Genomic DNA, 25,221 nt, shown 5'->3' on the forward strand with positions numbered 1-25,221 from the left:
CCTCAAGGTGTGTACAAAGTGATCTGGTGGAATGTGGGAAGAAAATAACAGAATGCCTATTTAAGAATGTCCATTTACATCTATTTGTATCTCATCTTTTAAATTTTATCTGTTGTACATCATTTAATGTATGCAATATACTAGTTCAGAAATTCATATGCATAATTTATAAATAAGTACGCATATCTTGGTAGTTCTTGCTAATGTTTAAATTTTACTCATAGGCATAGATGTTCCAAAGGTGTTGTGGGCCATTGTTTTAGATCACTGCTCGTGGTGGAGCGCCAGATGAAGTTCTAGGCTTTTGTTTTAAAACCACACGATATTAAGTCATTTTTGTCATGAGAATATCACTTAGAATTGAGAGATACTCACACTTTGTCAGAGGGATATGGGAATCAAGGCCAACTGAAGGAGCAGCAAGGTATGTCTACCATTGTATGTCTTTCTGAAACTTTTATGTTGACTAGTGTAGCAAGCCTACACCATTTGAATAGCTACGATTATGTTTATCGCTATTTTTCTTTTTTTCTATATCTCTCATGTAGCACTCCAAGCTTAAAGAGTTGGTGCTGTGTAAGTGAAATGTAAAAATCTGCACATTTGCAAAACTATCATATTTGAAAATGCTCTGAAAATCACAATGTGTTATATAAATGTAATGTATTCATACTTTTGACATAAATAAATTACATGGAAAAGCATAGAAAGAAGATCACTGGAGATACAGAGAAATATTTTAACTCATTTTTCCAGTTTCCTTGAAAATAAAAGAAGGGAAGGAGACCCTCTCTCTCTTATTCCTTTGTCAAAGTGAATACTCGGATAAAATTTATGGATGGTCTAGGTGATTGTGTAGTAAATATCTAGACTAGGAAAAAGGAGAGGAAAGGTTACTTCACTTCATTATGATTTCTCAAGTTCATCTCACCTCTGTAAAGCCAAGAATGAAAAATCATCATTTCCTAAAGTGAAAACCTAACCTGACTGAGAAAGGTCATCATACCTCTGTGTAAAGTGAACACAGCATACTTACTCTACATGGTTGATTTTAGACATTTTCCTGTCCATTCAATGGTACCTGTATACATTTTGTACATATCTATGCATGCATGTTTTATGCACATAGATAACTAATCGTTTACAATAAAGCAAATAGTAATGCTCATCACACTTCATCTGAAGCAGTGGTATAGACTGAACAATGAACAGGATTCTGAAATGACAGATGAGGTGATACAATATTTGTTGTAAAGAATGACTTAAAATGCATAGATTAAATTTGAAATGTATTGCTTAAAAAGTCAAAATATTATAGGCTATCATCATCAAATACAAAATATTCCAATTTTTAGGTACACACTTGTTTCTTAACTGATATATTGATAATTTTTAATGTTTTACTATATATTTGCTTTTCATTCATAGAGGTCATTTGTATTTACCTCATTTGTAACTTTTGTATCCCTATCTTTAGTTATGATAGAGGATTAAGAAAGAAATACTATTGCAATTAATGAATTCCAAAAAAGACTTGCTACTACGGGCCATTTGCCTGAAAACAAGCAAAGCTAATAAAACACTATTTAAAAGGCCTAGAGCAGTTAAATGCCATGAGGAATCAGTAGGCAAGCTTTCGAGGCCTCAGGCTGGAATTTGAAGAAATCTAAAAAAAGAGGAGGGAATTCACCCTAGCAAACAAATACCAAAAGTCTGATCTAAGACAAGATAGTAATGACATCTTCACAAAGTGATACAAATCCCATGTTTTTGCAGTACCTATTTAAACATTAGTCCATTAAAATTTCATTTCTGTTTTTAGTCTTAATTGTAAGTAATTGTACTGTTTTCAAGCCATAGATTAACTTAATTTCACATCATCAAAGACGTGAGTTGATTAATATTACCTTGCCTTTTGGGAAAGTGTCCTTTCATTGTATACAAAGAGAATATGTCTTCTTATCAATCGTCTCTACTATTAAGAAAAAAGTTTAAATTTGTGGCTCTGTATGTAAATTGAACTCACAACTGCCATTTTACCAATATTTCAATACATAGGAGTAACACTAAATCTAATTGGACTGGTCTGCCAGGTAAGCTTAAAGGGACTATAGCGTTAAAAAAAATGACTATTTTATACCAAGGGATGATATTTTAATAATAAGTATATAATTTTAGTCATTCTCATGATGCTTATCTAAACAATGCAACAAGCTAAAGGTCAAGTGGCTAATATTTCTTTTTTTTTTTCTTCTAATATTTCTATAAAAGATAATTATATCATCCATGAGGGAGACAGTGTGGGAGCCATCTTTGAAGATGGCATCTGATGATTCTCACCTCTTGATATTTGTGTCCCTCTATTGCCTCGCCACACACATTAAATAGGGTCACCCTGTGTAACCAATAAGGTACTGCAAAAAATGACAGAGCATGACATCTGGGACTGGGTCATAAGAGATATGGCAGATTCTACCTTGCTCCTTCTTGGATTACTAGTTCTGGGGAAAGTCAACTGCCATGTCATGAAGACAGCCAAGCAGTCCTATGAAGAGGTCCACATAGTGATTAACTGAAGTCTTCTGTCAATAACTAGAACTAACTCGCAGGGCATGTGAGTGAGCTCCCTTGGAAGCAGATCCTCCAGCCCTGGCCATGCCTTCAGATGACCTCGGGCTTGCTACCTGATGAGAGAATCTGTGCTATAACCATACAGCTAAACTGCAGCTGGATTCTGGACCCAAGAAACTGCCTGAGATAATAAATGCTTACTATTTTAAGCTGCTAAGCTTTGGGTTAATTTGTAACTTTGCAATAGATACTAACTAATAATAGCAATGCATACAGGGGAAAGAATGTAAGCTGAGAGGTTGACAAATCGAAAATGTATCCTGATGGCAACTTAAAGTGGAGTGCTCTTGGACAGGTTATTTTCAGTCTCTTGTGTCTCAGTTTTGTCATCAGTAAATTGAGGGTAATAAATCATCCCTCACAGAGGTTTGGAGAATAAATGAGATCAAAGTACTTAGAGGGCCTGGAAAGTGATTGTCCTCAGTAAGTATTTGCTTTTTTCTTTTCTTTAAATTGTGCTTAATTTTAGAGGATGTCTTTTTAAAGGTTGTCAAGTGAATTATTCGCAGTACAGAGATGAATTTTACAAGATGCATAAGAACTGTATGCGGAGCTAAGACTAGGGACGTTTGGGTACTCTCCCTGTTTTTCATGCTTGTGCTTACTTGTTTATATTTATTTTAATGAAGATCTTGCTTCGAAAATCTTGATTTAAGAGAGGTGGATTTGTATACATTCCTTTAAGTAGAAGTGAAGAAAGTGTGTAAATTATTTCTGAATAGGTTTGTAAGCCCTAAGTATAAAAGATCTCTAGGAAATAAAACGTCTCCAGATTGTGCAGAAATTGTTCCATTCTGACATGGTCCCTGACAGCTTCATGCTCCCCTTAGACACCTTGAGGTCAAGAAAACAACTCAGAAATATGCTGTATCTGTTTCCTCTCCATATGTGTCTATCTTGATTCTATTATTTCTGTGTCTTTGACTAAATACATTGGGAAATTATAAGTGAGTGTTTTTATGTGCAGTCGTTCATTTTGTTAATTCATAATTGACTTGCACTGCCTTTACCCTTGGCATTTAACGTTGACATTTCAAATGATTTTTGATAGACTCTGAGGGGCCATGACCTAAATAAACTAGTGCTATTATAAAGAGGTTAAACCCATGGACTCTACACGAAGATTTGCAAGGCTTCTTGGGTTCAAATCCCAGTTCTGCCACTAACTGTATGACCTTGTGCACATTATTTAAAAACACTCTGTGCTTTGGTTTCTCCCAAGCAAGGTGAGAAAAATAACAGTATCTATTTTATAGGTTCATTATAAAAATAAACTATTTATTAACAATATAGAACACTGTCAAACAGCAGGTGCTTGTCAGTTTTGCATTTTGATGAGGTAAATATTTGAATGGCCTGGGCCCTGACACTAGCCTGGTAGATCCATTTAGTGAGTGTAACAACAACCACTCGGCAACCAGAATCATTCTCTCTCCTATTCCCTGCATATACTCAACTCTGCTTTACTGTAATTTTGAGAGGAATTTATATCTTCCAGTGGTGTTTGAGAGTTGGGATATTTCCTCAAATATAACCCTAACAAATCACACATGTATGCTTTTCTCCTAAATGATAATATGTTTGCCTTTTACAAGTGCATTTGATTTTCATAGCTCCTCGCGTTTCTCTAGGTGTGTGTGTGTTGGGGAGGGCGTTCATTGGGGATAATCAACCTAAGCTTTTTTTAAGAGTGGTTTTAAATTCCTTTGCAAATCTAATGAAAGCTATAGTCCATCTCCCAGCAGGAAAAAAAAAAAAATCACTGAAGTTATGACTCTGAGCACCAACTGGCCTTTGCTATATTTGCTATAGGCCAAGAAAGTGGACTGAGGATTATTGAAGCCTTTTTTTTTTTTTTAAATGTTTACTGTATTTAGGAAAAGGGAAAGAGACAGAGAGAGAAAAAAATTCAGGACATCACAAAATATTGGAAGCCAAAATGGACTTTAGCAAATGAGCTCTCACTTGTACTACAGGGAATAATTGTCAGTTTTTAAGAAAGGAATGACAGACTCAAAAGTGACTGAAAAATATGTAAAATAGTTTAGGTCATTATTTAAACCTTTTTTTTTTTTTTTTTTAATTGGAGAACTAGGGATGGAGGTGGCTGCAAGGGTGTCCTCTATAAGGGTGACTTCTGAACAGCTAGAATTGAGGCTCTATTCACCCCATACCTACTAGAGAAGTGTTGCTTTCATAAATACGATTTTTTAAGCTTCCAAATAAGACTGTATTTGAACAAAGAGTCTTATAACTTAAAAAGGATTGAGAACCACTCTTCTAGATGATTTTCCATGAAGACAATCACAAATTGAAAACATCTCAACCTGCATAAACAGAATCTGAGAAAGTTTGTATTGGTAGATATACAATCTTACAGGGTGTGACAGGAGTGACCCCAGAGAGGTTTATCTTATTCTAAATATATAAAAATATGGGGGCTTCCATGAAGCCATAAAAAGGTAAATTTAGAAATAGTATAAACATTAATTAATTAGCAAAAAGGATTAAAAATTGAATACCCCCAATTGTAGAATAGGTTGCATATGGAAAAGCTGCAAAAAAATTTAGGTAAAACCACAATCAGTTACTTAGAACAAATAAGATAGTTGCAGAGATATCCTTGTTAAGGTTGATGTTAAAGAGGTAAAATGTTTTCCACAAATCCGCTTTTGATTACAGTTTAAGAAACAAAGTACCTACTTATGTCACATCCATTTCACCAGTTCTTATGTAATTTCACCAGTTTTATTTCAGATGTTGAGCTATAATTAGTTATGAGCCATGACACAAGTAAGTAAACCCCATATGGATAGGTTGAGCAGCATGAAATTGCCAATATTTAGCTTTTTTGACTGAAAAATGGCAATTTCATATGGTTCAACCTTGACTACATCCTTCCCTAGTTTCGAAGAAAAAAAATATATATATATATAGATAGATAGATAGATAGATAGATAGATAGATAGATAGACAGATAGATAGATAATATCCTTCCCTCTGCATTATATCTTCCAGTTAATTCACAGGGATCCCGCTCTTCTTTGATGGCTGATAAGACCAGTTACAGAAGTCTGAATGAGCCTTCTGGTTGAAAATAAAGAGAAAGTAGTAGAGTCCTGACTCCCCTTGTTCAACAGCTCTTGCCAAGGCTTTCTGAGGCTTCTCCAGGGGACCATCAGAGCTGAAGTTAGAGTAGCCTTAAAATCATGTTGGTTAGCCCTTTAACCATGTATTTTATCACCTCTACGGCCCCCTTAGCAGCAGAATATCTAAAACACAATGTCCTATAAAACAAAATGTTAGACTGCCTTGCAGGAGAGTAAGGCAGGTGAAAGGGTTGAGGCTTATCAAGGAAGCCAGCCAGGGACAGCAGCTCCAATTGCTTTTGGAGCATTCTCGTGGAAGCTGTGCCCGAGTTGTACGAGCTGGTTGACTTCCTAATTAAACACGGTTGCCAGCAAGAGCAATGGTGTGCTGGTTCAGAAAGGAGGGGAAGAAATAACATACATCAGTGATAAGGGATTTGCAGGTATTTCTGAGATCATATAAACCAAAGTGGACATTCCTGCTGGATGCTATTATCTACTCTTCCTTCCCACGTGGGCCCCTTAAATTTGCCTGCCTGCAAGGAGGCTGTTGAGAATCATTCAAGCCAGTTAAAGAAATTGCTTAAAAATAAGTATCTGAAACACACTTTAGCTCAAAGGGCTTGAAACATAGTAACAATCACAAAGTCCTTACTTCTTTTCTCCTTTGTACCATTCAAAGGCTGGAGGCGGGACACCTGCACCTTCACATCTTATCAATCCACTGCGTCCGGGGGCCACCGTGCCAGATTTAATTTCCTGAATCGTAGGAGCAACTGAAAAAGAAACAAACAAAAAATACTGGTAGGTAAGTAAAAATAATCTTCAGCAGAAATATAACACGCATATATTTCTGTTCCTTTTATATTCAAAGCAGTCTTATGCCTGATAGGCCAATGCATCACATTTTCAGTGTTTTATGCCTCTAATACAAGAATAGTCACTTTCAGCTTCATTTTTCATGTGCGACAATAGATGAATGTTCCCAGGAAGTGTAGAGTAAATGCCATACATTTGGGCCTTGCTTCCTATTGGAAAAAACAAACAAAAAACCCCCGCATTCGTGGGGGAAACACTTCATCTGTACTGCAGTCAAATTATACTCCAACAATTGCTCTAATTTATTGAGTGATCACTGGGAGCCAGTCACTGGGCTAGTGCTTTATGTTCATGACTTCCTCACAGTAATACTCTAAGCTAGATTGTATTATCCCACTTGTACAAATGTGATAACCGAAGCTCAGAGAGGTTAAGTAATTTGTGTAAGGTCACACAGCTGCTTAGTTGTAGAATTTGGAAATGAAGTCAGGCACGTTGACACAAAGCCTGAACTCTTTCAATACTTTGTGTTTTTTTCTGTCTACGCCTATGCTTTAGTGACTGTTATTATTATTATTATTATTATTATTATTATTATTATTATTTTATTTATTTATTTTTTAATGTGGCTTCTTCTACCTGGAATGCTATTCTTCCCTATTTCCACAGATTCTGGAACCAATTCAAGTGTCATCATCCCTAAACACTTCCCGGTTGCTATTTCTCTTCTCTGAGTAGTTTTTCTAAATCTGTCATACCAAACACTTTCTTTTATTGTATTTATTTATGAGGATCCCAGGCTTCCTTGTTAGCTGCCTGAAGGCAGGGTAAATATCTCATTCAATTTGCATATTCAGAGACTAGGGCACAATGCCTGGCACACAAGTATGCTTAAAAAGTTGCTTTGTAGCAGAGCCATTCCTTTATGTATCAGTTATTGAGTCATCAATACAGGTCAGGTATTTCTCAAGGCACAAAGCAGTTAAACTCCCTGGCATGATGAAGTTTGTATTCTAGATGGGGTAGGGGGTGGGGAGACTATGAGCGGTAATATCACGAATAAGTAATTTAAATAAAATGCTAGAAGATGATAAGAAATACGGTTAAAATGCAGAAAGGTAAGAATGGATTTTTATTTTCCATAGGGTAATTTTATTAGGACTCATTGAGAAGGTAAGATTTAAGTGAAACAGATATAAATGAGTGAGTTCCCTATGGCATATCTGGAGAAAGAGTCTTCTGGGAAGAGGGAACAGTTTACAGTAAGGACCGGAGGCTGGAGGGAGCCTGATTTGTTTGAGAAATATCAAGGGTACCAGTGTGGCTGAAACAAAAAGAAAGGGAGACTAGCAGGAGATGAAGTGTGACAGTTAATTTTGTGTTAACTTGACTGGGTCATATAGTGTCCAGATATAAACATCATTTCTTGGTGTGTCCATGAAATATTAGCATTTGAGTCAGTGGACTCAGTAATGCTTATGTTGCCTTCTCCAATGTGTGTGTGCATCATACAGTCCATTGAGGGCCTGGATGGAACAAAAGGCAGAGGAAGGGAGAATTCACCCCTTCTCTGCCTGACTGCGTGAGCTAACTCATCAGTCTTCTCCTGCCCTCAGAATGGGAATTACACCACTGGCTCCCGTGGTTCCCAGGCTTTCAGGCTGGGACTGAACTATACACTGGCTTTCCTGGGTCTCCAGTTTGCAGACGGCAGATTGTGAGACTTCTCAGCCTCCATGACCACATGAGCCAATTCCTCATAATATAATTTCTTTCTAGATCTAGATCTATAGTTTTACATGCATATGTGTTTATACATATACGAGTATACATACATATGTATACGTATGTGTGTGTGCGTATACAGTTGACCCTCGATCAACACAGGTTTGAACTGTGTGGGTCCACTTATATGCCGATTTTTTCCGATAAGTGTATTGAAAATTTTTTGGAGATTTCCTTACTGCTGTGAAACAATCCTATCAATAACACTAGGCTACCATAAAGCTGTCATATTGCTGCTTCTTCATTATCAATGCATGAATCGTTATACCTGTAAATAAATTTGAATTTGTTTTTCACATTTGTCTTTTTACTTTTTAATGTATAGTGTTAGTAATACCTATAACATGTACAGTGTTTTGTATCACGTAAGGATATTGCTGTAGGTGCTGACCGCTGATTCATCGTGTAAGTGGACAATGCTAACTTATGGTATCGATAAATACAGTACAGTATGCAAATGGATTTTCTCGTCCTTATGATTTTCTTAATAAGTTTCTTTTTCTAGCCTACTGTATTGTAAAAATACAGTATATAATGCATCTAACATATAAGTTAATCGACTATTTATATTATCAGTAAGGCTTCTGGTCAACAGTAGAGCATTAGTAGTTAAGATTTTGGGGAGTCAAAAGTTACATTCAGATTTTCAACTGCGTTGGGGTCAGCACCCCTAACCCTGACATTGTTCAAGGGCGAACTGTAGATAGATACGTACACACATATATATTATTGGTTCGATTTCTTGGGAAAACCCTGATTAATACATGGGGCCAAATGATGGAAGATCAGGTAGGACCCTGAGGGGCATTTTAAGGGCTTAACTTTTACTCTGAGTGAAATGGTGAACCACTACAGATGAGGGATCTAATCTGATTTTTGTTTTAAAAGTATCACTGGCTGCTGTGTTGCGAAAACACCTGAGGCCAGGATGAAAGCTGAGGATGAGTAGGAAGCTACTGTGGTCAGCAAGTCAAGTGATAGGCAGCTCTGACTAGGGTGGTAGCACTGGAGGTAGTGGAAAGTGATTGGCTTTCTTGCCTCTTGTAAAGCGGTAGCCAATAGGATTTCTTGACTGATATAAAACAAAGAGGGGACTCCAGTGTGACTTCATTTGGCTTATCTGGCAGGTTAGAATACTGATATGGGGAAGACTGTAAGTAGAAGAGCTTGGAGGGAAACATTTGGAGTTTTAAATGTGTCATTTTTTAAATAGAATTTTTAAGTTCACACAAAATTAAGCAGAAGATACAGAGATTTCCCATATATTCTTTGCCCGGACACATACATAGCCTCTATTATCCACATTCCTTACCAGAGTGGTACATTTGTTACATTGACACATCATTATGATCTGAAGTCCATAGTTTACATTAGGATTCACGCTTGGTGGTGTACATTCGGTGAGTTTGAACAAAAGGATAATGACATATATCCATCATTAAATACCACACAAAGTATTTTCACTGCTCTGCAATTCTCTGCATTGGGCCTATTGATCTCTACCACCCCTCCACCCCTGGCAACCACTGATCTTTTCACTATCATCTCCATAGCTTTAGCTTTTCCAGAATGTTATATACTTGAAATAATATAGTATGTAGCCTTTTCAGATTGACTTCTTTCACTTAGTAATATGCATTTAAGTTTCCTCTATGTCTTTTCATGACTCAACAGCTCATTTCTTTTTAGCACTGAATAATATTCCGTTGTCTTCATGTACCACAGTTTATTTATCCATTCCCCTACTGAATAACTTCTTGGTAGCTTCCAAGTATTGGTAATTATAAATACAGCTGCTATAAACATCTGTGTGAAGTTTTTGTGTAGACATACGTTTTCAGATCCTTTGGGTAAATTCCAAGGAGTGTGATTGCTGGATCACATGCTAAGAGTATGTTTAGTTTTGTAAGAAACTGCCAAACTGTCTTCCTAAGTGGTTGTACAATTATGCATTCGCACCAGCAATGTATGAGAGTTCCCATTGCACCATATTCCTGCCATCATTTGTGCTGTCAGTGTTCCAGATTTTAGTCATTCTAATAGGTGTGTAATAGTATCTCATTGTTTTAATTTGCATTTCACTGACGATCTATGACATGGGGTACCTTTTCATATGCTTATTTGCCATCTGTATACCTTCTTTGGAGAAGTGTCTGTTAAGGTCTTTGGCCCATTTTTTAATTGGGTTGTTTATGTTCTTATTGTTGAGTTTTAAGAGTTCTTTGTATATTTAATAGGATAGCAGTCCTTTATCAGATGTGCCTTTTGCAAATATTCTCTCCTAGCCTGTGGCTTGTCTTTTCATTCTCTTGATACACAGAGAGTCAAAATTTCTAATTTTACACAGAGTCAAACTTCTAATTTTAATGAAGTCCAGCTTATCAATTATTTCTCCCAGGGATTGTATCTTTTGATGTTGTATATAAAATGTCATCACCAATCCAAGCATGTCTCTTTTCATAAATATTTTCTTTTCTACAAATCTTTTTAGCATAGTACATATTTTAAATAACACCATGGGGAAAAGTTTGATACAACAGAAACCTTGAGGATGCAAATACAAATTCATTCAGACAAATGATTTGAGTAAATGCATACTTTGGATCTATTTTAGTATAGCAATAAAAGGTACAGAGTTTAATGATTTTTGAGTACATCGTAAACATGAAAACTGTGAACACTCTTACAACAAAACATTGCCTTTCCTTTTAAAAATGCTCTTGCAAATTCACCATTTTCTGTTAAGGGTGATACTTTATTTTGAAATTATAGCACCTCTATATCTCTGTGGTATATTTATTTGTAATAGTAAAGGTTCAACTTATAGTCCTGGAAAAAAATGTTCAAAGAAATATTTTTATTAGAGTGCTTGCTAATAATGGTGAAAAATAATGAAAAATGTTTACCAAAATATTTGAATAAGAAAACGTCATAATACACAGACACATTTTTATATATGTATATATGTAAATCTATACTACCTACAGGGGATGCCAAAAAAAAAGGTATACACATGACTTGTATTCATCTTTTGTTATCGGTATATGTGGAGCATTTCAATTTTAATGCAACATTTTTTTCCTTTTTTCCCTTTCTTAAAATGTGTACACATTTTTTGGCACCCTCTCTATATATGCACACACAATACAATAACACATACACTGATGTCATATAGGGAGTCATTTAATAAATTTTAACCTTCTGTGTTAAGCAAAGATTCACATCCCCCTACAAAAGGCAATAAAATACACAAAAGACATGTATAAATAAAAATCCACCGATTTGTCAATTATTATGACACTGTTTTGCTTGTGAGAGGTATAGATAAAATCATATTTTCATTCTTGCTCTCACAGGCTTTCATCTCTCTTTCGCCCTGTCACACTAAAAGGCCATAATCTTTTATGATATCCAACTATTATTGAAGATGAAATAACCATATGCAACAGGAGATCCATCACAAGCTTCTATTGATAACCTGGTTAGTTTAATTACCCTCTTGTTTGTCAAGGGGGCCGTGACTCATTGCAAACAAAACCATGAAATCCGGAACATTGCCTGAAAACCCAGGCGTAATGAACTGAAATAAAAATCTAATTTGTCATTAAAAGGCTTTTATGCAGGACAGTGTGCATATGGCGCAGGATTAGGTGCCGTACCACACCAGTTAAAGAGACATTATCCTGTTGTATAGGGGTTCATAGGCTGCTGTGAGGGACACTACAAATGGAAAGATACCTAAAATGTCATATGGAAGCACAGAGAAAAAATGAATCAAGAATTAAAATGGAGCATAATAAAAAGTCCTAAGACTATTTTTCGTGTTACAGAATTAAAGGGTTATGAGCTGTGAGTAATCAATATAGAGAGGAGAGTCTCATCCAGATTTCATTTTGAGGCTAAAATTCTAAACTTGAACTTGAAAGCTTTATTGATTTTTCTTGGGGACATGAATACACCCTTATTCATATTACACTGCCTCTTTTGAATATGATTGTTCAAGAAGAGGAAGATTAATCTGCATATTTATTCTTAATTCCTTCATCAATTCAAGAAATATTTTTATTAAGTACCACATCAATAAAAAATAATATTCCTTGCCTAATATCCTTGGGGTTTGTGTGTGTGTGTTTGTGTGTGTGTGTGTGCATGTGTGTGTGTGCATGTGTGTATACATGCATGAGCAAACAGTAAATTATTTTTGATTTAAGTAAATAGTAAGGGAGTGATATGAACTAGGATGGAAATTGAGCAGGGTAAAAGAAAACAGGGCAAAAGAAAGCCCTTTCATTGACAGGCAATAATTGAGCAAAGAATTTAATGATGTGAGAGACGGAATCATGTAGTTATCTGTAGGAAATTATTAAAATAAGAGGAAACAAAAAAGTCAAAAGCCCTGAGTTGGGAACAAGCTTGAGGTAGAAATATACTTAACAGGATAATGGGGGAACAGATGGTCATCATGGCTTAAGCAGACAAGTGAGAGGAAGAATCCAGAAGAGAAAGTTGGGTGCGCAACTGGGGCTCAGATTCTGTAGGGTCTGATATCCATGGTAAAGCCTTTGAAGTTTACTCTAAGGAGATGAGGGTTTGGAGATTTGTAGTAGAGGAACAACATGGTTTGATTAACATTTACAAAGATTCTTTAGCTGCTGTGGGAACATGGTCTGAAGAGAAGCTGGTGAGGAAACAGGCAGAACAGTTAGGAGGATATTGTAGTAATCTTTAGGATGATGAGAGTCATTGGCAAATCCATAGGAAAGGCAGAAATTGAGAGAAAATTTAATTAAATAGATCATTGGTCACGTTGGACCTGAGTAAACTCATTTTAGTTAACTGGCAGTGACAGGACATTTTTAGTGAAATTTCCAAGTTTACACCATTCTGACTGAACCCTATTACTTTGTATAAATAAAATAGTTCTTTGGCCTCAGAAATGTCTGATTATACCTAGCAAGTTTCTTTTCTAGAACACATCTCAGAGACTGTGATGTCCATGTATGCCTTGCGGATTTCTTATCGTACGTAGCTTTGTCCCAACTTATGAGACCAAAAAATTGCAGAAGTTTTTATATTGAGCTCTTGTGGGCCTATATTTCTTGGGACATATTCTGGGTATGTTGGACAATTGAACTAATAGATATGTAAGGTCTATTCCAAATGCTATGTTATGTGACCCATGAACTTCCAGGTCAACAATTATCACTGGTTCAATAAGCTCACAAGCTATAACGTACTCATGAATTTTATGTGAGGAGAGGCTATGATTACTTGCATTGTAAGGATACGGTCACTTATTTGCCAGAAATATATACCTCACAACAATTAGGACTAATTAATTCTCCAACTGGAGCTCAATTAGTGAATTATAAGCATACTTGGCTAAGTTGTACAAAACATTCATTTTCCACTAAAATGTTTCATGTTTTAAGAAATCAAATTGGGCTTGTCCTAGAAAAAACAATCAAATAGTACAACTTGAGTGACTGCTCCAAGAGCCTATTGCTTGTACCATCCTATTCCACTGCTCTGTGAATTTTGACCCTGGCCCAGCAATGTAAGCTGTTTTTATAGGAAGTGGGAGTATAAATGTATGCATCTACAGAACTGTTTTTCTTTCCATGGAGACAGTATTTTGTTTTGCTCGCATGCAACATCTTTCAATTACACCAAAGTAGCAAAGAAAGTGAGAACTTGGGCTCCTCAAATTCATGAGTACAATGGCATCCTTCGGAATAAACTGATTTATGTCTCCTGCTGAAATTTAGGCATTCTGCCTTCCTGTCAAATTGGATACGGCTGTGAGCTGAAGCAATTGCACAGTGAAAAAAATCAATTTGACAAGAATGTTATTAGACAGATGTGGGGAACAACAAAGAACAGATGTTGGGAAAAGCCAGCAGTGAAAGGGTCAAGAAGGGATATTTAACACCTGAGTGATTAGATGCTCCTGAAAGAAGAGTTTTCCCTTTTCATTTACTCAGTGGGATTATTTCCTTTCATTGTTTAGCCAGTCATTTCAGGATGAAGATAATTAAAGGTTCTTCATCCAAAACTCCAGACTCTGCAGGTGCAAGCAACAGAACCTCAGCACTTGGCACCCAAAAAGCCTAATCAAGATTCAAGTTTTCTTAGTTACATGACAATAGCCACAAAGACCTTCCTCTCATGCCATCCTCAGTGGGAACTTTGGTTTTGTACAAAGCCTTATTATTTAAAAAAATGAGTGAATCCAAGGATTACTTTAATAGCCTTAGGGAGTTGAGCTAGTTGAAATGAAAATTTAGAGTTTCAATGGCAGAAGAATTTGATCACCAGCCTATTGTCTCAAAATGATGGACAATGATGAAAGTGACATGTTAAGTAAATAGAACAATACAGAGTGAGAGATAGTAAAGAGAAATAAGTCAAGAAATTCATCCTACAGAAGCTATCTGGGAAAACACTGTGGTAAATAAGCATTTTGGCCTTAGTCTAGATTCTAGAAGTGTGAGTTACATTAAGGTGCCCTTGATCAAATGGACAGACTTTGAAAAAAATGTAGTTTTCAGTGCCTACTAGAGAACACATCCTATAGGATGTGGTCAATACACTATTATTACAGATGAGACTGATGATAGCTAAACAATTTGACAATCTTTCAAAGGTTGTCACAGATCTCACAGAAATGAATCACAAGGTCAACAAACCCTTACCATGAAGCAAATACCGGGGGTGCCAAAAATATGTATACAAGTGGACACTTTGGTCAATGTTGCTCACGCCAGTAGTTCACCGTAATCCGAAGTGTCTGGACGCTGATGTTACCACTCTGAGCACCTCTTGTAATTGCAGAAGTCAAATGTGACTTGTATTCATCATTTGTTATCAGTATATATTGAGTATTATAATTTTAATAGTTTCTTCCTTTCTTAAAATATGCATACATTTTTTGGCACCTTCTGTATATCCTTGTATTATGGACTAATTTAGTCTTAAAGAAAGCTAAAAACTCCATGTTATTGCTAAGAGAAATTAAAAAATTAATAATTTATCTAGTCAGATCTTTAAAAAAATCAAACTACCAAAATACAATCAAATCGTAATCTTCATGACATAAAAGACATTGAATCACACTCTGGTCTGCTTTCACAGGGGGTGAAAATAATCCAGTTTATAATGTACCATCAGCTTCCCTAAGACCTTAAACATTTACACAGTGGCAAAATAGTGTTGTAAAAAGGCTCTGCTATGCAATCAAACAAAAGTGATTCTAACATTCACTGAGTTTACTTAACCCTTCTAAATTTTAGTTTTCTCACCTGTAAAATAAATAATGCCTACTTCACAAGATTGCTGTATAGACAACATTAAGACAATTCATGGAATGTGCTTGTGCTAGTGCTTTTCACTGAGTTAGAAGTAAATATCAGCTATCATTAAACGGAAATTATTAAAAGTGTTTAGGTATCAAAGCTAATATCCCTTTAAAAACAAGGAATCATGATAAAATATGGATAGAAAAGGGAACTGATTTTTTTTAATCGTCTAGGTACTGCAAGCATATGATTAATTTAATTAAAAGCTGGACCCCTATAACAACTTTCACTCTCCCAGAAATCCATCCATATCCTACTTTCTTAGTGTAGTTATTAACCAAGAAAATTTTCTTTGCAAGGCATTTATGGTAGACCTTGTCTTATTTTATTGACCAAGGAGTAAGAGGCTGGGGTTTAACAACGTGATAGAACAGCAAAAGTATGAAACACAAAAGTGTCCTTTCTAGAAAGATATGCAACTGTAGAGCTACATTAAGTGTTAGGGCACATAGGAGATCAATGTATTGATTCAATTAAGCATGTGATGAGATCATTTTCTCTTTCACAAGAAAGGCAATAAGTGGAATTTCACATGTTAACTTACACGTTTTTATTAAATGTTCAGTATTCAATATAATAGTGCACTAAACAGTGATCTCTGATTTCCTTATGTTTGCACAGGTATGTAAAAAGCAAAATATTTTGTAAAGCATTTCAGGGCTAAGATATATAACTGCATATTAAGTCTGATTTTAGAGGCAGTAGTGAAGGCCCTGGTCCCCTGAATCCCCAAAGAAAAATCTGTGCATTTTTAAAAACTGTAACATAAGGGGTTCTTTTCCTGAATTCATGGTTTAATGCTATTCTAATAATTAACCCTTTCAAGGGGGTTAAAAATCCGTAAGTTTTCATTAGTCAATTCTATTGTGATGTGAATGAATCTGATATTGTGGTGATTATGAGTATGTACCTGCTAGAAGCCACTGAAAGATGGATGGCTATGTTATCTGTGACTCAGGAAGAAGTAAATAAAAGAACAGTAAGGAGAGAAAGCATTATATAATGAGGAGCTTGTTGGTGCTTAGGAAGAATTCATTCACATCCTGCTTTTTACAAGGGTCAGCACTAGTAAAATTATAGCTTGCAGTAGTTGTTCCCTTCTAGTCGGCAAGGTTCACTCCATTGGTGCATCCACTGTAAAATGTCTGAAACTTATTGGGCCGCCAGTTTTATCAATGGGAATTAAATATTTCACTGTTTTCCTAGCTTTTCACCAAACTTTCCTTCTTTAGATTTTACTCATGATTTGATCTCTTCTTTGTTGTCAGTAATGCTGAAATTATAGCTGAATGTGATTTATTTGGATACACTGGACACATTTGCCAGAATTGTATAGTTAGGATTCTCCAAAGGCATCTCTATTCTCAGCATGTACAATCTTATAACAAAAGTTACCCATCAGTACAAACCTCCCAGATGCTTACACATCTGAACGCATTCATTTCATAGTGAAGTTATTACAAATTTCCTGATATAAAAAATACTTTCTAGTGAATCCCTAAAAAATAAAGATTAGAAGAGTCCATATGCTTTCTTTATATTATGTGTAAAACATGAAAATATTATTGGAAAAGTTTTTCTCATGGGAAATATTTTCTAGTTGTATTAATCAGTCAAGATATGTTGTTTATGCTTCTATTCTGTTTTTCGTTATGTTTTAAGTTATGGTATGTTTTCAAAGATTAATATTGATCTCTCAGTGTGTGAATAAATTAGACATATATAAATTCAAGATTTTTGCAGTTAATCAATGTAACAAAGATAGCAATAAAGATGTACTTGGTAATAGATGGGGATAACGTTGGGGGAATCTTTCCTTAGGCTAATTTCTCACCAGATCGTGCTTCTCTCTGGCCTCACGACCAGTTTATCCAACGACCTACTGGGAAATATGAAGGCACCAGGGAGCCTTGAGCTGGTATGACTTGTGCCCTCTGAAGAATAATCACTGGATCAGATTTCTTAGTTGACTGAATGGTTTATTATTTCTTCTTTTCTCTGTGGCATTCAATAATCTTAAAATAGCACATTTAGAAAGTTGATTAACATTCAATTATTAAAATTGCTTAATTCTGAAAAATGAATAATTCATATTGCTAATATATTCTAAAGAATTACTTTCCAAACACAGTGTTGGTGAAAAGAAAGCCTTTATAGCTAGAAAAAAGAAGAAAAATTAAAGAAAAAAGTAAGATTTATATTCTAGAAATACAGTGGTACACTACCTTTTTCTCCTAGTCCACCCCCCGCAACTGCATGAAGGAGAATGTTAGACGTCCAGCAAAACTAGAGGAAACGTGTTAAGTGAATGACATTTCCTAAAACTATAGGCATAGATTCTCTGGTAAGAAAATGAACACTAAACTGAACCACTTCTACCTCTCCATTTAGTTTGAGGAGGCAATCAGTTGTGTCCTTAGACCTGTGTCATGGAAGATGTACTGTTATAGTATTTCTGTATGGTTTAAAGAAGAAAGCAACAGAGCTCATGACTGTGAAGCAGATGTGCTTTACCCATAGACTTGCCATGAACTTATGAACAAGGAGGAAAACAAGGCAGCATAAAGTGATACTAGCTGTAGAATTGAGATGTAATTTTTCTTTGCATTTCACAAACCAGTTTTGGACACTTGTATTTATGAACAAAGCTAAATCAGACCAAGCACGATAAGTAGTAACTAAGAGCAAAAGAACAAGAAGACATAAAGTAGGAGAGACAGTTTACTTACAAATATTGTATCTTAAAGACATCAAAAGATGTGGGAAGAGGGGTGATAGAAAAACTGTAATTTCAGAAACAATAGTATGGGTTTGTTTGGGACTAAGAATTTTTTACAAGGAAAAAAAATGTCATTCTTCCTAAAATGATAAATAAAATGTGGTATGAGAAATCTGTGCCTAACAGGAAAAGTAATTTGACAACTAAAGGGTGTGTCAAGAAAAGAAATGTCTGACTGAAAAATAAGAAATTCCATGTCAGCAACAGTGGGAAATGAATAAATTATTAAAGAAAATGTTTGGGCTCTTTCCTCTTCTGCTCAGAAAAAAAAAAAATCTATCTCTCTATATTTATCTCTGTCTCTACGTGTATGTGTGCCAAAAAACATATACACATTTTAAGAAAGGAAAAAAAAACTGTATTAAAATTGTAATACTCAATATATAGCGATAACAAAAGATGAATACAAGTCACATTTGAGTTCTGCAATTACAAGAGGTGCTCAAAGTGGTTACCATCTGCATAATTTTAATAGTTTTTTTTTTCCTTTCTTAATATGTGTATGCATTTTTTTGGCACCCTCTGTAAAGGCCTAAAATTCAGCTGATACCCTCCTTATAATCTCAGTCTTATTTTATGACCCTTCAGTCAAAATCACGAGATCCCTCTCTATGCACCGGCTCATCCTGCAAAGCTTATCTGTACATTGTATAAGCAGTGGCCATTACCAGTTCATAAATGTCATTACAAAACATTTCCAAGTCTTGAGAGACTCTATAATTTTGTAGGTCCTACCTTTAAAATGCACCTTATCACCCTCACCACCACATAACTATCATGCTGGTGCAAACCAACATTAATAACCTCTTGCTTGGAATATTGCAGGTCTCCTAACTGGTCCCCCCTGGTTCTGCCCTTGCTCCCTCTACAGGCCATTCTCAACATAGTAGCCATAGCATTTCTGTTAAAACAAGTCAAATCCTCCATTCTTGCTACTACAAACAGGCTCTGGCTTCCTCTTTTCGTTAAAAATACAAGTCAAATTCATTACAATGGTCCACAGACCCCTAAATGATCTGATTTCCCTGATCTTTCTATAACCACATTTCTGTCCATTCTCTCTCCTGACCAATCAACACTGGCCACAGTAGACTACTAGATAATCATGGAATATATAACAAGAATGTTCCTACTTCAGGTTCTTTATATTTGGTAATTCCTCAGTCTGGGAGACTCACCCTTCAGACATATTTATGTCTTGGTTGCATCCTCATTTTCTTGCAGTCTAGAGACTGCAATTCCACCTTACTGAACAGGATTTCCCTGACCCCCTTTGTAAAATAATAACCCTATCCCTTTACCTACAACCCCTTCCTTCTTAACCTTCTTTATTGTTCTCCATACCAGTGATCTCCACCTGACACAGTATATATTTATTTCTTTATTTGATGATTGTCTCTTTTCCCTCATTGGAAAACACAATGCATACAGGAATCGTGTGTCTATAAAATGAATAATGCAATGTATGCAAATATATGACATTCATGTTTTTGATGTTTTGCTATATAATAATACCTTATGTTTTTTCATCCCTTTATATAATATTTAGTTAGATGAATATATGCATATATATCCATGTATGTAATACATATATTACCAATATATAATAAATGTTTCTATATGTATTTTATATTATATATAAACATATATTACACCTATTAATTTATATATATGTAATTAAATTTAATATATTCCTTAAAGTATTTACATATTATTTGGAACAAAGGATCTGAAACTAAATGGTTAACTTTAGCTTTTATTTTTATGTATATAATACAATATGTAATGCGACACTATATAACCTGGCATTAAAATACTATATACCTGGGTAGCAGAGGTTTACAAAAAATTCAAGCAGTATTTGCCTATGGTTTCCACTGTTATATTGTGACTGGGAAAGCAATCGTAGATAACCTTTGGGCTTATGCTGTGTTTTAGTCAGCTATGCCAAAGTAATACTGTGTAACTAATAACCACTACATTTTAGTGACATATGACAGTCAACATGCATTTCTATCATGACTATTCTCTGTCATATCTGTAATGCACATTCGTCAAAGCAGTCACATGGCCAAGTCTATCATTAGTGGGGCTGGAGAATATTATTCCACCTACTTTTAGAGTAGAATGGAAGTCCATATTGCCAAGGAATTATTAAAACCATTACTTGTAGGTAGAATTGTCCAAAGTCATTCAGGCTAAAAGTCTCCTCCATACTAAAGCCAAAGAGTTCTATGGGTCTGCCTTGAAAAGGAAAGTTTGTTTTATCTTCTGCTAAGGAAATGAAATATTTCAAATGAATTGTGGATTTAAGAGTAATTGAATGCGAGGAATATCTGACTCAGATATACCCCAGAGAACAGATACCATGGTAACCAAAAGGATAGCAAGTACAATGCAAACCAAGTACTGTGGAAAGCTAGCATGTCAGGACAGTGTTATTAGAGCACCCAGGAAAGGCTGATGAGGGAGGACCCCCTAGGAGGACTCCCCACTTCTTCAGCTACCACAAATGAGAGGCATTTGAAAATCAGGTAGTTTTCCATGTTCATATGTCATCTACTGACTCAGTATTGATTCTGAGTTATTGTTTGTTCTCTTATTCATTTATTTACTCAGTGCTATTGGTCAAGAATAGATTAAAATGGTTCCTGCCATAAAGAAGGTCAGGGCTCTAGTGGAATTAGGAAATGGCCAATAATGTCATCATTTTGTTTCTCTGTGATCTAGCCTAATAAGAAGCACGTAGTAGAGACTTTAAAAATGTTTGTTTAATAAATAAACGTGATGAATGAATCAATGATCATTATAAAATGCTATAATTCTATGATTATACTATAATTTACCCTCTAGCCTTTTTCAATATAATACAGTTAGATCCCAATGAGTTAGACTCAATGTTGATAGGTTTGTTATGCTCATGTGACATATTAGTGCTGCTTTCTAATAAAGTACATTTCTTAAATAATTTTTAAATAAAATTTTAGTGAGTAACGATTTTGAAATAACAGAATTACTAGGCACATTTCACCTAAAATTTAGCCAAAGCTAAAATTTTCTCTGAAAAAGTTATACCTTCTAAACATATAAGTCTGTATTTTGATCAAATCAATGGATATGCTTGGAAATATTTATTTTGACTAAAAAATGTTGTTATTAGTTGAGTCTGAAACATATTTATCAGTCCAAATATTTATTCACTTTGTGTGTAAATTTCAAGATATGGTTATAACTGGAAAGTTGATATGTGTATAGTGGATGTATTAGAAGCAGATTTTGCGTGTGTTTATGAAAGACACAGGATGAACGGTCCTAGAACAATGTTAGAAGTAACATGTCCTGTTTCTGTTATTTTGGCTAAATGCTCAGTTTAAGATTTCTGCCTAAATTTGAGCTCACCATTGTTTAAAATAAAAATTTATAGCAGGAGGTGAGTAAGACCATAGTGTAAAAAAGTATAAAGACTGGTCAAGGTAATGATCCTCATTGGTTCTGTTATCCTCATGCTCATTTCAGTGTGCTCCGCTGTGTACGTCATGAAATAATGGTCCATTATGGTTTTATGTTCTTCTTACTGAAGTAATGTTCTGAGGTGGCCTCGTAATAGCAGCAAAATAAACTCTTTTCAATTGTGTGTGTGTGTGTTCCTGCTTTGTTTTTTTTTTTCCTTCCAAAATGGAAATAAGCCTACATTTGGTAACAAAACCAAATGTTTTCAGGGCATTTTAAATGCATAATTCATAAAAACCAAAAATGGTAAAAGAATGCACAGATTCCATCGTTATTCATTTAGCTATTGAAAATAGCTAAACACTAGGTAGAACAGGTTTTGTCTTTTAACATTTTAATGAGCTTTGGGACTTTCATGCATACTAGTTATGTTGCCCTAATTACTCATTATAATTCTAATATGCATTTTATATTTAATTACAATGCTTATAAAGATTTGGTATGGACAGTAAATTATTATAACTAGCATGTGCATAATGATTATGAACTGAATTTATTAACTTTTATACCAGCATTCAGTTTTGGTAACTTCAGTTTCACCTTGGTGATTAACCACATTGTCTAATTAAACATATATTTGTGTGGAATTGTAAATGTCAAAAAGCAATGTCCTCTTTTTTGTTTGTTGCCAATTTTCATCAAATTTTATTTTGAGTCCTTAGCTTGTTTCATTACTAGACAAGCTTATTTTAAAATATTAAAGTATTATTAATTTTTCTTAATTATTTAAAAGATTGTAGGCTTGTTAAGACATTTCAATAGGGAGCCCAATGTCACATGATTAGAAGCTTTCTGCTAGGGTAGGTAAAGCTGAGTGGTTTGCTGAGATATCAGCTTATTTACATCCCAAACACAGACATATACAATTAAAAAAATATATCTTCTCAAATTTTATAAACAATAAGAATAATTGGCTTCTATCAACGAGAATTTCTTTTCCCATTTGGCTTAATGCATTTCTAAAGTCTTCGTTAGATGTTAATTCTTTGCCAAATTGTTCAAACTAAAAAAATACAAATAGCTCCAGATTCATTCTCCATCCTTGAAATTTAGTTCAGAGCTCTGCATCACGTGGGCAATCAATACATGTTTATTGATTATTAGGGAACGGATAAGATTTCCTTGTAAAAAAAAATCACATTCACTTACAGAGAAATAAAAATAACCAGAACTTGAATGTTACTAAAACCATAACTTTGTCAGGTGAGGTCTGTGTTTTTGGATTCCAGATAATCTTATTCCTGATCTGGGTAATTATCTTCAATGAAAAAGGGAGGGTATGAAAGACAAAGATCATACAAGAATTAGCAAAGAAGTGTTTATCGGAAAAATTCCTAAATATAAACATCTATATAGTGAAGCAGTTAAGAGCTCTGCATTTAGGATTCAATTAGGATCTTAGCTTATAACCAGTTACTAGTTATAGGATGCTAAGCAACTATGGTAACATCTTTAAAACTTTAATTCCTGCCTCTGTAATACAGGTATGATACAATCTACCTCAAAGACTTGTGGCAATTCAGTAAGGTTGTATATAAACAATGAGTACAAGGAAGGCCTGTAATAGAATGAACACTTGAAAACACGAGAAGCTGTCGCACAAATACTACTGCTACTTCGATTCAAAGTAATGTAGATAAACATTCATCTTCCTCAAATCCTCCAGTATCATCTATCCATTGATGAATGTAGTATGTGTATACGCTCATATATAATTACGCTTTGCACATAATAAATCTTTATAATATAAGTGAATGCATTATAGTTATTCTATTTTATAGTCTGTTGACTTCTAGGAAAGGTTTTTCAAGATTATTTTTTATTTAATGGGCTATGTCTAAGGGTGAGGGGAAAATAAAGTGATAGGTAAAATTTCTTATCGACTCAGTAAGTATTTTCATATCAAGATACCCTATTTACTTAATTTCATGCATTGATTAAGAAATAAACATAACTACATACGTTTTTTAAAGTATTTCTAACAAGATTTAATTCTGAAAACTTAAATTACTTTGCAATTGAGTTTGTGCCAAGTTGTATATTGTTTGTGGTAGTTAATACACAACAACATTAGAATAAATAAAACTGTTTCCGGTTTTTCTACCCATTTCTTTGTCATTCGTGTATTTGATTCAATATGCCCAATCTTACTACTTTCATTATCAAACAGTCTGTACCTTTTCTACACATGAAGCTCTTGCAATGAGGAATTCTTTGGCACCTCTTCAGTAATTATATATTACAGGCCCTCAGCAGTCACATTCTAAATGTTTACAATTCTTAGCTTTCCCTAAGTGATTTCTAAGACCCATTACTTATGCTGTTGGTGGTGCAAAGTTGAATCTTGTATAATTAAACTGTGGCTAGGGTAGATCGGAGGAATTTGAGTCTAAAGGTGTGAAAATTGGCTCAGTTCAGTTCAGCATCAAGGGCTGAACTATGGAAGTTTCAACAGGAATGCAAAGTCCTGGGGGAAAGGATTAATGGACTGTGGGAGCTGTGGGAGCTGTGGAGAAACGTTCATTGTCATGGAAAGTCAAGGCTAGAGGAGGGATTTTAATTTAATACCTTTGGCTTCTCTCTACCCACTTGCTCGCTCTCCTCAAAGAAGGAAGAAGGACGGATATTTGCAAGTGGAAAGGAATGGTCATTACAGATTGACCCCACCTCGCTCTTTACTCTTAAGTAATAGGCTCGCCGCAGGACATAAACATTCTACTCAGTGACACCATGGATGAGTTTTACAAAAGCAGGCAGCCCTTGTGGGGAGGCCTGGAGTTTTCTAGTTGTGTCTGTGACTGGAAGGTAGGTTTACTTCTCCCAGTGTTAAAATCTGATGCACAGAGTCAGAAAACTCAAGGAATAGACCGGAGAGGAATTTAAGGAGCAAAATGAGCATTCAGAGACAGAGGTTTTCGGAGGCCAGGTTGTTTTAGACTCGGCGTTACAGGTACTCCTGAGTAATTTTTATAATTAGGTACTCATAGCTATTTTGCACTGCTCTGACCAAGAATGCAGCTTTAGGTCTTCGGTATGAGCTTTACAAGATTTTTCACACTAGCTTGTGGATCTTTGCCACGGGAGAATGACTTTTATGAGACAGGTAAACAGAGATAGGATATAGAAACAATCATTTTTTTAACAGGAGTGGCTTGAACAAGTAGGTGGGCCATGCCTGACCTTAAGCAAAGAGCAGTTGGGCCCAGTAGGTGGCCTCAGCAAAATGCTAGAATAATAGGCCAGGCCAACA

The 25,221-nt window shown here is 35.2% G+C and overlaps 1 protein-coding gene across 1 annotated transcript in view; it reads right to left on the reverse strand.

Moving 5' to 3' along the window:
* Positions 1 to 25,221, reverse strand: part of NEGR1 (neuronal growth regulator 1) — an 831,724-nt gene that overhangs the window by 183,342 nt on the left and 623,161 nt on the right. The window contains exon 5 of the mRNA XM_033115332.1: positions 6,376 to 6,496. Within this exon, the coding sequence (XP_032971223.1) occupies positions 6,376 to 6,496 (121 nt within the window). The remainder of the gene's footprint in view (positions 1 to 6,375; positions 6,497 to 25,221) is intronic.

The sequence above is a fragment of the Rhinolophus ferrumequinum genome, chromosome 9, assembly GCF_004115265.2.
Source record: "Rhinolophus ferrumequinum isolate MPI-CBG mRhiFer1 chromosome 9, mRhiFer1_v1.p, whole genome shotgun sequence".
NCBI lineage: Eukaryota > Metazoa > Chordata > Mammalia > Chiroptera > Rhinolophidae > Rhinolophus > Rhinolophus ferrumequinum.